The sequence below is a fragment of the Castor canadensis genome, chromosome 4, assembly GCF_047511655.1.
Source record: "Castor canadensis chromosome 4, mCasCan1.hap1v2, whole genome shotgun sequence".
Lineage (NCBI taxonomy): Eukaryota > Metazoa > Chordata > Mammalia > Rodentia > Castoridae > Castor > Castor canadensis.
The window spans coordinates 140731467-140745748 of NC_133389.1; the positions used below are offsets into that span (position 1 = coordinate 140731467).

At 37.9% G+C, this 14282-nt stretch overlaps 1 protein-coding gene across 2 annotated transcripts in view; it reads left to right on the forward strand.

Annotated features, from left to right (window-relative positions):
• Positions 1 to 3974: 3974 nt before the first annotated feature.
• Positions 3975 to 14282, forward strand: part of Wdr75 (WD repeat domain 75) — a 37005-nt gene continuing 26697 nt past the window's right edge. Inside the window, exons 1-4 of one of the 2 annotated variants that reach the window (XR_012447298.1) lie at positions 3975 to 4142; positions 11063 to 11192; positions 13160 to 13225; positions 14103 to 14193. Coding sequence is in view for 1 of the 2 variants with exons in the window: in XM_020172407.2 (XP_020027996.1) it covers positions 4057 to 4142; positions 11063 to 11192; positions 13160 to 13225; positions 14103 to 14193 (373 nt within the window). In the remaining variant the exon portion in view is untranslated. The remainder of the gene's footprint in view (positions 4143 to 11062; positions 11193 to 13159; positions 13226 to 14102; positions 14194 to 14282) is intronic. The other variant, XM_020172407.2, reaches the window with a different exon arrangement.

The window sequence follows — 14282 nt, forward strand, 5'->3', positions numbered from 1 at the left end:
TTTAACTGATACTTGCAAGATTACTAGAGTCAAATTCTCTCAATTTTTGCTTGTTTGAGAAAGTCTTTATTTCTTCCTCATTTTTGAAAGACATCTCATTAGATATAAAATTCTTAGTTGGTGATTTTTTTTTTCTTTCAACATTTTACATATTCCACTCCAATCTCTGGTTGCTTACATGGTTTCTGAAGAGAAGTGCAATATAATTTTTATAATTGTTCTTCTGTAAGTAAGATGTTTTCACCTCTGACTTCTTTTAAGGTTTTCTCTGTCTTTGATTTTTTTTCTATAGTTTGAATGTGACTTTATGTAGACTTTTTGGTATTTATCCTTCTTGTTCTCTGTTGCTTTTCAGAATCTGTGATTGAATGTCAACCATTAACTTTGAAAAATTCTTAGTCATTATTACTACAAATGCTTCTTTTCCTTTCTTTCCTTGGGTATTTCTACTACATATAAGTTACACTTTTAGTAATCACCTCACATGTACTAAATGTTTTGTTTCAGGTTTTTTTCATTCTTTTTCTCTTTGCATTTCAGTGTTTGAAGTTTCTATTGACATTTGTTCAAGATCACACTTTTTTCCTTGGCAATGTCCAGTCTATTGGTAAGCACATCAAAGGCATTCTTAACTTCTGTTACAGTAGTTCATTTTTTAAATTTCCAGCATATCATTTTGACTCATTCCTCAGGTTTCCATCTCTCTGCTTACACTGCCCACATGTCTTTTCATGTTGTATATTTTTCCATTAAGCCCCTTATCGTAAGAATTCCAATTTTTTAGTCAAGTATAACACACACACCTATAATTCTAGCACTTGGAGAGGTTGAGGCAAGAGGATTGTGAGTTTGAGGTCAACCTGAGCTACATGGTGAAACCCTTTCTCAAAACAATAATAACAACAAAAAGAATTCCTGTTCTTTATTCATGAGCTAACATATACTAAATATTTTCTTGACCCTTGGTTTAATGACCTTGGTTTTAGGCAATTGGAATAATGTAGTTCATAGATTTTAGCCCATCATTTGACGATCTGTAGATACACCATGGATAAGTCATGAATTTATATGGCATTGAAAAAAGAATATATTTGCCACCGATAATACTTTCTTTTAGAATTTTCATTTGAATTTTTGATTCAAATGCTATTCTAATGCTGCATAACAAATTGCCACAAAACTCAATGGTATACAGTAATAATCATTATTTTATTTGTAATTCTAGGACTCTGTAGTCTATGAGAGCTAAAAGATGTCTGGTGTAGTATTGGCTAGGCTTGACTGGGGTTGAAGTATTCAAGGTGACTTCCTTTACATGTCTGGGACCTTACTATTAGCTAGGTTCCTCAGTTCTCCTTCATATGGTCTCTCTCCTCAGTTGGTCTCTTGTCATTGAGCAGCATAGTCCAAACTACAGGTGGTTTCTCACTTCAAAGAAGCAAAGTGAATTCTTCCAGGCCTCTTAAATTCTAGGCTCCAAAAATAGTACAACATTCTACTGGTCAAAGCAAGTCACAGGGCCATCCCTGATTCAAGGTGAGTGGGAAAAAGCATATCTTTCTATGTGACTTCAAAGTCGCATTACTATACAACAGAAGGATAGAAGGGATTGTTGTGACCATCTTCAGAAACAATATACCACATCTAATTGAAAAAAAACTTTTACACAATTTTAATAAATGTTCCTGTTTAAATGTAAGAAGGGAAAAATTGGCTAAGACGTTAAACTTCACGTACACAGTCAAACTCCTTTGCATCCTCTAACTTAGAGACATCAATATCAATATCTTTATTTTTCTACAGTGTCATCAGCAAAGTGTTTGGGATGAGGAGGACACCCAATAAGCAGGGGGGATTCAGCTTCCCAATTCCCACACAACTCACAAGACTTTGAAATCCACTATGAAAAGCATTCCAAGGGTTTCACAAAAAAAGGAAAGTCACAAGGTAGATGGCCAGCAAAGACTTATTTAGCAAAGCAGTATGACATGGATAGAAATAGAAATGGAAAGAGGAGGAGCATCCCCTGATACACACAGGAGAGAGCAAAGGGGCTTAAAATGGTGGTCCCTATCCCAGATATCTTTATACCCTTTGAGCTGAGTATTCCAATTTGAACTTTTGCTTAAAAATGTGGTCACATTACCTGGTAACCTGTAATCATTTTTGTTGAGTTTCCAAGCATTGAGACAATGGGTTTAGGGTGGATTTATTATTACCCAAAACATGAAGACAATGGGTGTAGCCTTACTGACATCTTTTTCTGGTCAAAGAATAAATTCCCTAGACATATCTTCTGTTTTCAGAACATATTACTCATCTAAGGAGATTGTAACTTATTTAACATCTAAAAGGAAGTACAATGATAAGAATGCATGTATGTAACCTTCCAAAAAGATCAATTTAACTTAACTATTATTGCTCTAGTGATTTCTGTAGTCTTAAGTACTGATTTTGTCTAGTCCCTGCATCTACATATAATATATATAAATATTTCTTTAATTTCTGTCACCTTACTCTATCCTTCCTCAATGTAATAGTTAGTGTTCTCTTGATCATACCTGAAAGTGTAAACAGAAAACTTTCAAACAACAGTTCAACCCATATTACCTCTCCTAAATATCCCTAAATCTGCTGACTAAAATACCAAGGGTTTGTAGGTACTGAGTCATATTACCAGAAATAGTAACAACCAAGCCTTTGGAGAAAATGACAATTATGTCATGACTTATTCCTAAAAAGACAAGAATTAAGATGCCATCAATAACAAGATTATATTGATTGGAAGACACATCCCAAAAGGAGAAATGTGACCATGTTTCATAGACTAGTAATGGTTTTAGACAAATTTAGATTTGTTATAGCTAACTATCTCATACAACTAAAGGGCTTGAGACTGGTGGTCCCACTTTTTGTGGCACAATCTATTCTTGCCATGTTAATCTTCAGCTTCCATGATCTTCCTTGTTCACTAAATCTTCTGCACTAGACTAAGGATGAAATAAAGAATCCACTTTTTCTTTCCCTCTCAGCTCTCAGTTGAGTTAAATTTGATTTGAGACCTGAAAGTTCTTTTTCTTATAGAACCTTTCTAATAGCTGAAAAATAAACGCAATATTCTTCCACCAATTGACCTAACACCGTTTCTTAGTTTGATCAAATTTTTTTTAATTCTCTGATTTATATTCCACTATGAGGCATCTATTGATCATATTAGTACTGGTTCTATAAATTATTATTATATTAAAAAACGCCTCGCCTAAAGAAACCTCAACTCTACCATTTTGCCCAATAAACTCATAATCTTTTTACAGCTATTGACTATAGAAAAACTCAGGTCGATGCATGATAAATAGCTGATATGCCTTCAAGTTCTTTTAAAACAGGTTTGTGATTCCTTTCTTCATTGAACTGCCTAGAAATTATTTGTTAAACAAATCAGGTTTTTTACCTTAGGGAATATCCCTCTGCCAGATTTTTAGCAAGTATACCCTGTCATTATGCTCCTCTGTCCTCTATATTCCTTGAAATCTTTTGTTTTGTTTGCAGTACTTGGTAGCCGTCACTACTAAGAGGATCCAAATTCTCTGTAAGAATTAGAAAGGACCTTTCCACCCCACAACCCAACTGCAGTGGGCACGGCGTGCTGACGTCATCTCGCAGCGCCTGAATCACAGTTCAAAAAAAAAGGAGCGGCTTGGGTGGGAGTGGAGCTCACGTGACTCCGTGATCCGCCTTCCGCTTCTGTCAGAAGCTACGGAGTCGGATTGGCGAGGCCGGAGAGACATCTCTCCGTTATAAACAAATTGTGTACAGGTATCTAGTATCAGTTCATTGTTTCCGCCTGTTTTACTTTTGCCTTTTTCCCTAAGTACGGTAGCTTGACGGTGCCCAAACTAAAGATGGCGGCACAGGCGCTGGACCCTACCATACAGTCGCAGGTTTAGAGAAGCCTGTAGGCGGGTTCTGTGCGCCAGGAAACACGCCCGCTTCCTCCGCCCAGAGAGGGAGGTTCGGGGCGGGGCCCGTGGCCGGTAGTTCCTCGTCTGCGCGAAGATGGTGGAGGCGGAGAGCATCCGCGTGGTGCACTGTGGCGGCAGCGAGTTGAGCTTCAGGAGAGCGGTGTTCTCTGCGGATTCTAAGTATGGGGGCGCTGCGCGGCGTTGGCCGGGCTGAGGGGCGTGAGTCCCAGGAGGGCTGGGGAAAGAACTGTCTCACGCGTGTGCACTCCCAGCCCGCAGGTCTGGTCTCTGCGGCGGGGAGGCAGCGCGGGCCGGGAACCCGAGAGCCCCTGGGGAGGGAGCGGTGCCCGGGAAGGCGAGACATCCGCTGGTCCTGCCTGCCAGCTGGGGTGCGCCCCCCACCCTGGCCAGCTCGCCTGCTGGTAAACTGAGGGGCTGAGGGGCGGGTCCACGTGTTCAGCGGCTTGGGTGTGTCCGCCGCCGCTCTTCCAGTAAACACCACTCGAGTACAGAAAAATGTGTTGGTACAACTAAACCTTTAAGGTTACCTCTTCCCCCCCCCCCACGCCACGAAACACACACAAGCAAAAGGTATATTGGAAGCCCCCCCTTTTTTTTTCTTTTGCAGCTATGCATGAAAACTGATGTTCGGTTCTGTGGGAGGAAATCTGCCTCTCAGAGTTCTGGAGAGGATGAAGTGCCTCACTGCTTTACAAAGCTTTCTGGCTTTTAATGCCCGGTGTATGTTACCTATGTATTTATTGCTATATTGTATGATTTAGAAGTGACATATTGTGGTAAGAATAGATTTTCAAATCACTTAAAGAGAGAGTGCTACTTAGTAAAAATCCCTTTCTATCTTAGAAAAAGTGTAGATTGTATGTTAGAAAAGTCAGCATTCCCCCACAATATGCTGCCTGGATGTATGGTAGATAGTTGTTGAATGCACGCATGAGGGAAATTGAGTGTACACACACAGAGAAATTGACGACGGAGTCTTTACCAGCAGAGGAGGCTTTATTGATATTTGTCTTAGGAATCGGGAAGAAACTGAGGCTTAAAGAAGTTGGCAGAGTTTGGTCTCTTCAAACCCATATCTGTGTATTCAATTTTTTCCTCCTGTGTAATGTCTGGTTCTACAAGTTATTCATTATACTCCATTGTACATATTATTTACTAAACCTGATAGTTCCTTTTGTCAACTATATGTTGTATATAACAAACTGACATGACAAAAACTAAGGTAATTCAAATACTGACCCTACCTCTGGGAACCTACAGTCTAGTAAGAAAAAGGAAACTCAGTAGTAGATGTTTCATACCATGGGAACTTGTAAGAAGAGATTACCTCACGCTGAGAGAGACAGAGAAAGTTCCTAAGGGGATATTTATGCTAAGCCTAAATAGGTGGATGGTATTTTCACTCTGAGATATGGATGAAAGGTATTCCTAGCCAGGGCACAATATAAGTAAGAAAGATGTATTTGTATTGAACAGGCTGGTATAGTTAGCTAGAAAGAATGGCATATGAAGAGAGCTTGTGGGGAATGAGGTTGGGAAAGGAACTTGAAGCTGGCTCGTGGTTGCTGTTTAGTCCAAAGAGAATTTATCTTAAATTCTGTAGATAAGGGAGCAGGATTATAATATGATTGTGTTTCTTGAAGAATATTAATCTGAAAACTGTAAAACTATGATATGTGTTGTAGAATGGAGAGGTCAAAGATGGGTAGGCCAATAGTCAAGGACCAAAGATGGCATAGAAGTTATATAGTCCAAAGTTTCCCTTCTTGGGAACCTAGCACAGTTTGCAGCAATGGCAAATTTTGCCTCAATGGTGCTGGGTAGGGTGCATTTCAGTCACAAAGAGCATCTTGAAATTTAGGGAGTGGGAAAGGAGAAGGAGCTTATATATAAAGTCAGTTGTTGCAGCACAGGGAAGTGGTTGGAGAAGGGTGGAAGCCAAGGATTAGAAGGCTAGTGCAGGCATCCCAGGAAAGGGAGTTTGGCTTGAACTAATTGTCCTTTTTATTTTTCAATTTCTTTCTTTTTTTTTTTTTTTGACAGTACTGGGGTTTGAATTCAAGGCTACACACTTGCTAGGCAGGTGCTCTACCACTTGGGGCCATGCCCCCAGTCCTTTTTTTTGTTTGTTTTTCATTAGCATAACATTCATACATGTAAATAATGTACTTTGATCATACTCATATTCTCTCCTCATCCTTTCTTACCCCCCCCCTTTTCTTTTCTCTTTGCAAATAGTCCCCTTCTACTTTCATGTCATTTTCTTATTAAACCTAGATTCTGTATATAGAAAAAATGTGATCTTTGTCTTTCTGAATCTGGGTTGTTTTGCTTGAATCTGTCTTGTTTTCCTGCAAATGACATAATTTCACTCTATTTAAAAGCTGAGTAAAACTATATATATATGTATGTATACCACATCTTCTTTGGTAGCACTGGGTTTGAACTCAGGGTCTTATGCTTACTAGGCAAGTGCTCTTACCATTTGAGCCACTCTACCAGCCCTTTTTTTGTGATGGGATTTTTTGAGATAGGGTCTCATGAACTATTTGCCTGGGCTGCCTTCGAACTGTGATCCTCCTGATTTCTGCCTCCATAAGGCACTGGTACCTGGCTATACCACATCTTAACCACTCATCTTTGACAGACTCCTAAGCTGAGTGTATAACTTGTCTGTTGTGAATGAGTGCTGCAATAAACATGGGCATGCAGGTATCTCTGTTGTATGCTAAGTTATACTCTTTCAGATATATATGCCCAAGAATGGTATGGCAGGATCATATGGTAGTTGCATTTTGGGGTTTTTATTTTGTTTTCTGGTTTGGGGGTTTTTCTGGTGGTAGTATGGTTTGAACTAAAGCCTTTGCACTTGCTAGGCAGATGTATAACCACTTGTGCCATGCCCCAAGCTCTTTTTACTTTAATGTTTGAATAGGGTCTCCAGTTTATGCCTGAGCTCACTTGGACCGCTATTCTCGTTTCCTGCATAACTAGGATGACAGGTGTATACCGCTATGCCCAACTTTTTATTGGTTGAGATGGAGTCTCTTGAACTTTTTCTTGTGGCTGACCTTGAACCATGATCCTCTCGTTCTCCTGAGTAGCTAGGATTACAAATGTAAGCTATCTAACTGGCTGTGTTTTCAGTTTTTTGAGGAACCTCCATACTGATTTCCATAGTGCACTAATTTACATTCCTATCAACAGTGAATAAGATCCCCCCTCCAAACCACCCCCCCAAGAACAGATGGTTCTTGCTACCATCTGTTGGTTTTTTCCTTGTTGGAAGCCATTCTGACAGGTGCAAGGTAGAATCTCAATGTATTTTTGATTTGCATTTTCCCTGATGCAGTTTATCATTTATTAATTGGCCATGTGTAATTTGTTTTTCTTGGCTGTACTGGGGTTTGAACTCAGGACCTTGTGCTTGCTAGACAGGTGCTCTACCACTTGAGCCAGGCTTTTTATTGCTTTAGCTATTTTTCAAGTCTCACACCTTTTGCACAGGGCTGGCCTTCTGATAGTAATCACCTTTCCTACATCTCCTGCATAAGTGGGATTTTAAGGCATGCACCAGCACACCTGACTTGTTTGTTGAGCTGGTGTCTTACTAACTGGACTGGCCTTGAGCCACATCCTCCTGATCAGCTAGGACTATAGGCTGTGCCACTAACCCAGCCACCTGTGCTTTTCATTTGAAAACTGTTTGTTTCATTTGCTAGCTTATTGATACAAATATTTGTTCCTTGGATGTTTAATCTTTTGAGTGAACTAGACAACCTTGAAGATGGAGAGAAGAGCTGAATTGTTCGACGGTGTTTTTGGTTGTCTGTAGAGAAGCAAATAATTAAAACCACTTCGATCAAATGAACAGGCTGATAATGAACTCATCAAAGATTTGAATATTATCTGAAAGGTACTATAAGGGATTGGCTACCTTCTACAAACAGAAATAAAGTAATTTTGTTTTTTACATCAAAGTGCTTGACAAGAAAACTGCAATAGTAAAGAAAACTGGAATTTTGGCAGCTTTGGTTATCAGGTCTTCCTAGGACTAGAACAAAACTCTTCTACTTGCATGACTGATGTTGAGAGGAGCAGGGCAGGTGGCTGAACATGAACAGCAATTGTCATTCCCAAATCAGATGTCACTGCCTCTGCTCCAGTACCGTCTGCATCACATCCTGCTGCTTCAAGTGTTATCGTCATGTTGTATTACTCAAACCCTTATTCCTGGTCTTGCCCTGTACTCTGTAACGGATTTTTTTTCACTAATGATAGCTCTTCTGTTGGCTTTCATGTCTTCATTGATGTAGCTCAACTCAACTTATCCATCTGAGTTTCCTGATAGTACATTATGTGCGTTTTGCTTATCTGATGGGTATATTTCTGTAGCATGTATGTGCCATGTTTGTGATTTGCTGGCTTTTGCTCATGCTGCTGTTTTTTCCCCTCCTAGCCTTTAAATCATACCTCCAGGGTCTAGTACCTGGCTTCTGTTTGAAACTTTTGCTAGTTTCTTTCTTGTCCTTTTTATCAACCGAGATGAATCTATGGGAGAAAGTTTTCACTGCCTATACAGTGCAAACAGTGAGGTTTAGAGAATTTGAGTAAATTCTCAAATGTCATTCAGCTAGTATGTAATGAAGCCAGCATTACCATTTGTGTTTGACTTCTTAAAAATACAATCTTTCCTACCATACTCTATATCTGTTATTAGTCATAATAAACACCCAGCTCTTCAACATAGAAGCTCACAGTCTGGTTAGAAGAGAAAGTGTGCAAACCATCATAATGTCATAGATCATATGGTAATTCCTAAGATGGAGCTGAGCCCAGCATCAGCACTGATGTTGATCTGCATAAGATGAGGAAAGTGTTCTAGGTGAGCGACCCCCAAGCTGAATGATGTTGTTGGATGGTTAATCTTCAGTGATGGAGATCCATCTACTGCTAAAGCTACATTTCTCAACCCTCAAGCTAAGTCTTAAAGTAAGTAAACAGAGTCATGTAAAACAAGGAAAGACTGAACAATCCCCCAAGCTGAATGATGTTGTTGGATGGTTAATCTTCAGTGATGGAGATCCATCTACTGCTAAAGCTACATTTCTCAGCCCTCAAGCTAAGTCCTAAAGTAAGTAAACAGAGTCATGTAAAACAAGGAAAGACTGAACAATTGCCACCTATTGGAGAACTGTAGAGGTATGACAACTAACATGGTATTTTGGATTCAATTCTGGAACATAAGAGCGTAGTCATGTACATGGAGTGATGTTAATTCCTTTGTTTTGACATACGTACAGTGCTAACATTACAGGAACCTAGATGAAGCGTATATAGGAATCTGTTCTATAAATCTAAAACTATTTCAAAGTAAGAAGTTACAGAAAACTTACTCCCAGGAAATAAAAGGACATAGACAGAAAAAAAGTATGATTTATGTAGACAGCAGAATGTATAAAAGCATGAATATAAGAGTTGCCTTTCAGGGCTTGCATTCAAGTAATTAAAGCCATTATACTGTAATAAGGAGCAAGGGGAGAGGAAATTCCTTTTTTCTGAGGAAGTCTATCAGAATCAATTAGCAGGAAGTTTCTTGACCTAAAAGACCCCCATTTTCACTGGCATCTCAAGGGAAACCTGACTGAAGGAACTCAGTACTGATGGGGCATGGCCAGGAGCTAGAGTTCTTGGAGTTGTGAACCACTTGATTAGAGCATAGCATGCAAGTGAAAAAGTAGTTCTGGTCATGGGGTCACACGACCAAAGACCATAGGAGTTTAGATCATATCCTGAATGCAGTGGGAAGGATTTTTATTCAGTTCAGTCTTTTATGTGAACACGTGATTTAGTCAAATTTGCAAAATTAGTCTGAGTATGAAACCTGTCTTGAAAGACAGAAGACTATGGAGCCCTTAGAATGGTCTAAACTGGGGATGTCACATCTCTAAACTAAGGTTTTCTCAGCCATGAGGAGGAGGCTCCAGCCAAAGGGAGATCATACACTTCAGGTCCTTTGTGGCTTGTACTTTCCTGATCTTCTTAGTATCTTAGAAGTGATAAAATAGGGTAATAGCAACCCAGTCCACATCTTATTTTCTCTTTGCATTTTGTAAGTGTTTTATTGGTTCATGGTATCCAGTTGTTTCACAGCACTTTTAAAGATGGAGCAAGTTCTGTTCAATAAACTGGATTGAACTTTGGAAATCAAAAATAAATAGAGCTTTTGCTATCTAGAAAATCATTGCCAATTTAGGAAGGTAGACATATGAAAACAAGTAATTTCAGCACACTGTGAAAAGCATTAGGATAAAGTCATGTGCCTGGTGCTTCAGAAAATAGTCCATTTGAAATGCCCTGTGGTTTGTACCTTGCACAGTGTATTAAAAAAGTGTGAGACATAATAGGCACAGAGCAGACAATTTTATGTGGAAGATAGTAGGAAATTTTTATTTCTGAACTTTATCTTATAGGTAATAACCTATTATGGGAATAGTCAAATAAAAACTACTCCAATTTAACCATTTTTAGTAATTTAGTAGTCTGCTATATGAAAGAAAGCCACAAATCCAGAAAGATAAAAGCAAACCTAGCATTTTAGCAATAGGAAGGAAAGAAAGCTGACATAAAGTCTTTGTACTTTGGAGCTTACCAACTATAGCAGAGCCTTTGATTTAGCATGTGTAAGCTGATGTCCCCAGTGGTACATGGAGAATTTTGGAGCATGGGAACACAGCACCATAGCAGGATCATGGAAGAGTAATTGTTAACAGGAAATGATAGTTTCTCCATTCATTTGGTGAGCAGGCAACTTGGTTAGGCTATTCTTTGAAAATGATTCTGTATAGCCTCTATCTATAGACAGGCAAGAGATAGAACCTTGGCCTCATTAATCTCTTCCAAGTCAATGAATCAATCTTAGATGTCCCCATAGATTTAAACAGCACACAATTTCAAATGTACATTTCATGAACCATTTTGAAAGAAATCTCTGTTGCCTGTTATTTCTGTAATAAGCCATAAAAAGATTACAGTACTTATAGAGTATGTGAAATTTATTTTTCTTTCTTTTTTACCAGGTATATCTTCTGTGTCTCTGGGGACTTTGTTAAAGTTTATAGCACAACTACAGAAGAGTGTGTCCATGTACTGCATGGGCACAGAAATCTGGTGACAGGAATCCAGCTCAACCCCAACAATCATCTGCAGGTGCCAGTTTATAATTGAGCATTTTAATAGCAGCCTTGTTGTTGAGAGAAAAGTTTTGGTTAACTGCCTGAGAAAATTTCTAGGTTATGATCAGTTGATCTTATGATTCAGGATATTTTTCAGTTATTGCTAGTTATAGGATAGGATCACAACCTAGAACTAGATTGCTGATAGTGAATTGTATAAACCATTTATGTGTTCCACAGGATGCTTTATCAGTGTTACTTGAGAAAGATGTTTTTGACTGTATGAACTTTTGAAAGTTACACATGGTTAAATGACTTTCTTCCTTGTAGGCCTTTTCTGATCTCCCTTGTAGCATTGGCTTTGGGAATATCCAAAATACCTGTTCTTAAATAATTAGCAAAGCTACTAAAAATTTATTTCAACAATATTTGGCTCTTGCTGTAGCTTTTAACAAGTTCCCTTTTTGTAAACTAGTTACAGCCAACTTGAAAGTTATTGCTTAATTTAAAAATTGATTTGCTTTGTCATTCACTGCATTATCACAAAAGAAGTAGGGCATAAAGTAACTGTTCTTTTCTTTCCACAGATAAGTGAGCTATTTTTTGGGAAGGTGGGATAGTACTAGGGTTTGAACTCAGGGTCAAGTAACTTTTTTGCAGGGTCCAGGTACATTTTTTCTGATGATTTGATAAAATTCACTACTATGTATAGCCTTTGAATGTTTTTAATGTCAAAAAAAAAATACTCTGGTTAAAATCGAAACTTTTTAGCTGTGTATTATAGGTTCTATAGCCAAACAAAAAGCCATATACTCTTTTCATAAAAGTTCTGTTTAGGTAACTGAAAGTTAATAAAATCAGACAAGAGCAGTGTTATCAGTTAGTTTGGTTGAGCCTGGAGGGCAGAGGTTCTGTGGACTTAGGAGTCGCAGTATTTGTGTATTAACCGTTGTTTTGATAGTGAATATATACTTGACTTTATTTTGCTAACTCATGCTTATAATTCTTATTTGTAGTAGTTGATACATATTTTTTTTCTACTTAATGCAGTTTTTTTACTTAAATAGATAATATTCTCTTATGCCAACAGTTTTTATTTCTAGACTCTGAATTCATGTCCCTTTTTGCAGAAATCCAAAAATTACCTCTTTCCTTCAAAAACCATAAGATTCTTTATAAACCTTACAAAGTATTTTCACCTAGCAACAACATCACCAAAAATGTAGTGTAACTTTAGTGAAAATAAGCCTACTGAGACAAAAATAAACCTACATGTTACCAAAGCCTTCTGGTTCTACCGCAGTGTGGTCCACAAACCCATGTCCTAAACTGTTGGTTACCACTCCACAATGATCCAAGAACAGAACTGAGCATCCTGAAACTTGATAGCAGTTTGACATTACCACATTTTTTCTTTTAAAAAAAGAAAACAAGAAACACATCTTCATGTAAGATGAAAGCAGTACATCTAATAAAAAGACCAGGTAAAATAGAAGGGAATTCCTGAATGTTTTCCATAGCATACTTTACCATGTCCTGTTTCAGATGTAAGGTTGACTTTTTCTCCTCAGTTTGAGTTAGAACTTAAAATCTGGGTTTGCTTCCTCCAGGGGTCTGTGATAAGACTGACTGTTTTGTAGAAGCAACACAAGTTGAGTATCCTTTTATCAAAATACTTGGGAACAGAAGTGTTTCAGATCTTGTAGTTTGGAAGGTTTGGGGGAATATTTGAGTTACTAGTTGAGCATCCCTACTTTGAAAACCAGAAGTCCAAAATGCTCCAAAGTCAGTCTTTTGAGTATCATGTTGAAACTCAAAATGTTCCAGATTTCGTATTTTCAGATTAGGGAGATAAATGTTCAACCTGTATAAACCTCTTTAAGGCAAATGACAAATTAGTTAACAGAAAGGGCTTTCTGTGTCAGCACTTAATTATCCATTCAATATCTGAATGAAATTCTACTTTTAATCTTTTTTTTTTAATGATTTTTACCCTTTTAGCTGTATTCTTGTTCCTTCGATGGCACAATTAAACTGTGGGACTATCTTGATGGCATTTTGATAAAGGTATGTGGATTAATCGTCAGTTTTTCTGATACGAAAAGGTAAGACAATGCAATAATAGACATACTGTTTTCTTCTGTGACACCTAGACTTTCTGAGCAAGTTATGAAAGTCACACACCACTTAAAACGTAAGTTTGAGCATATAAAAATTTTTAATTTCTAACCAAAAAAGAAAAGTTAAAATACTGGAAAAAAATATTTAATAAAGTTATTATTTCTAATATATACACAAAAACATGCCAGATACCAATAAGGAAAAACCAGTAGCCCATCAGAAAACAGTGAGCATAGCACTGGCTTGTTGCTCAGTGATAGAGTACTTGCATCTGTGAGAGCCTGGCTTTGATCCTCAGTACCAGAGGGAAAAAAATTAGTTCAGAAAATAACCAGTAAACATGAAGAGGTGCTTAACTTTGTTAATAATTTGGACATTGTAAGTTAAAACACATGAAAGCACTTTCCCTGTCAGTTTGGCCAAAATGGACATTTTTGTACACAATCAGTGAGGGTAAAACTACATATAAATCCATTTTTTCTAGCATTCTTATCCATAAGAGACTCATTGATATAATGGCTTGTATATATAGCACTTGCAGCTTCGTTTTTTAGAAAAAAATAAATGTAACCTTAATATCACTTAAAATTATGGTACATTCATTCAGTAGGATATTTAGAACCACTGAAGAGTCAGGTAGATGATCACTATGTCCAAACCTAAGTTTATTCAGTCAGTGTGTACTGATGGTCTTTAGACCTAGTGTCCTCTTGATGGGACAACAGCTGTAAGCAAAGTAGTTAAAAGGCCTCACCTCTGTGGAACTTAATGTTCTGCTTGGGGAAGGCAGATAATAAATAATACGGTGCTTTTTATCTTTCAGACTTTCCTTGTTGGACATAAACTCCATGCCCTCTTTACTCTTGCCCATGCCGAGGATTCTGTCTTTGTTATAATAAATGAAGAAAAACCAGGTATAGTGTCATGCACTTTTGATTTTATATGGCATCAAGTGGCTCTTTATGTTTTACAGTTTCTCACATTTCAGCATTTTCATTTTAAT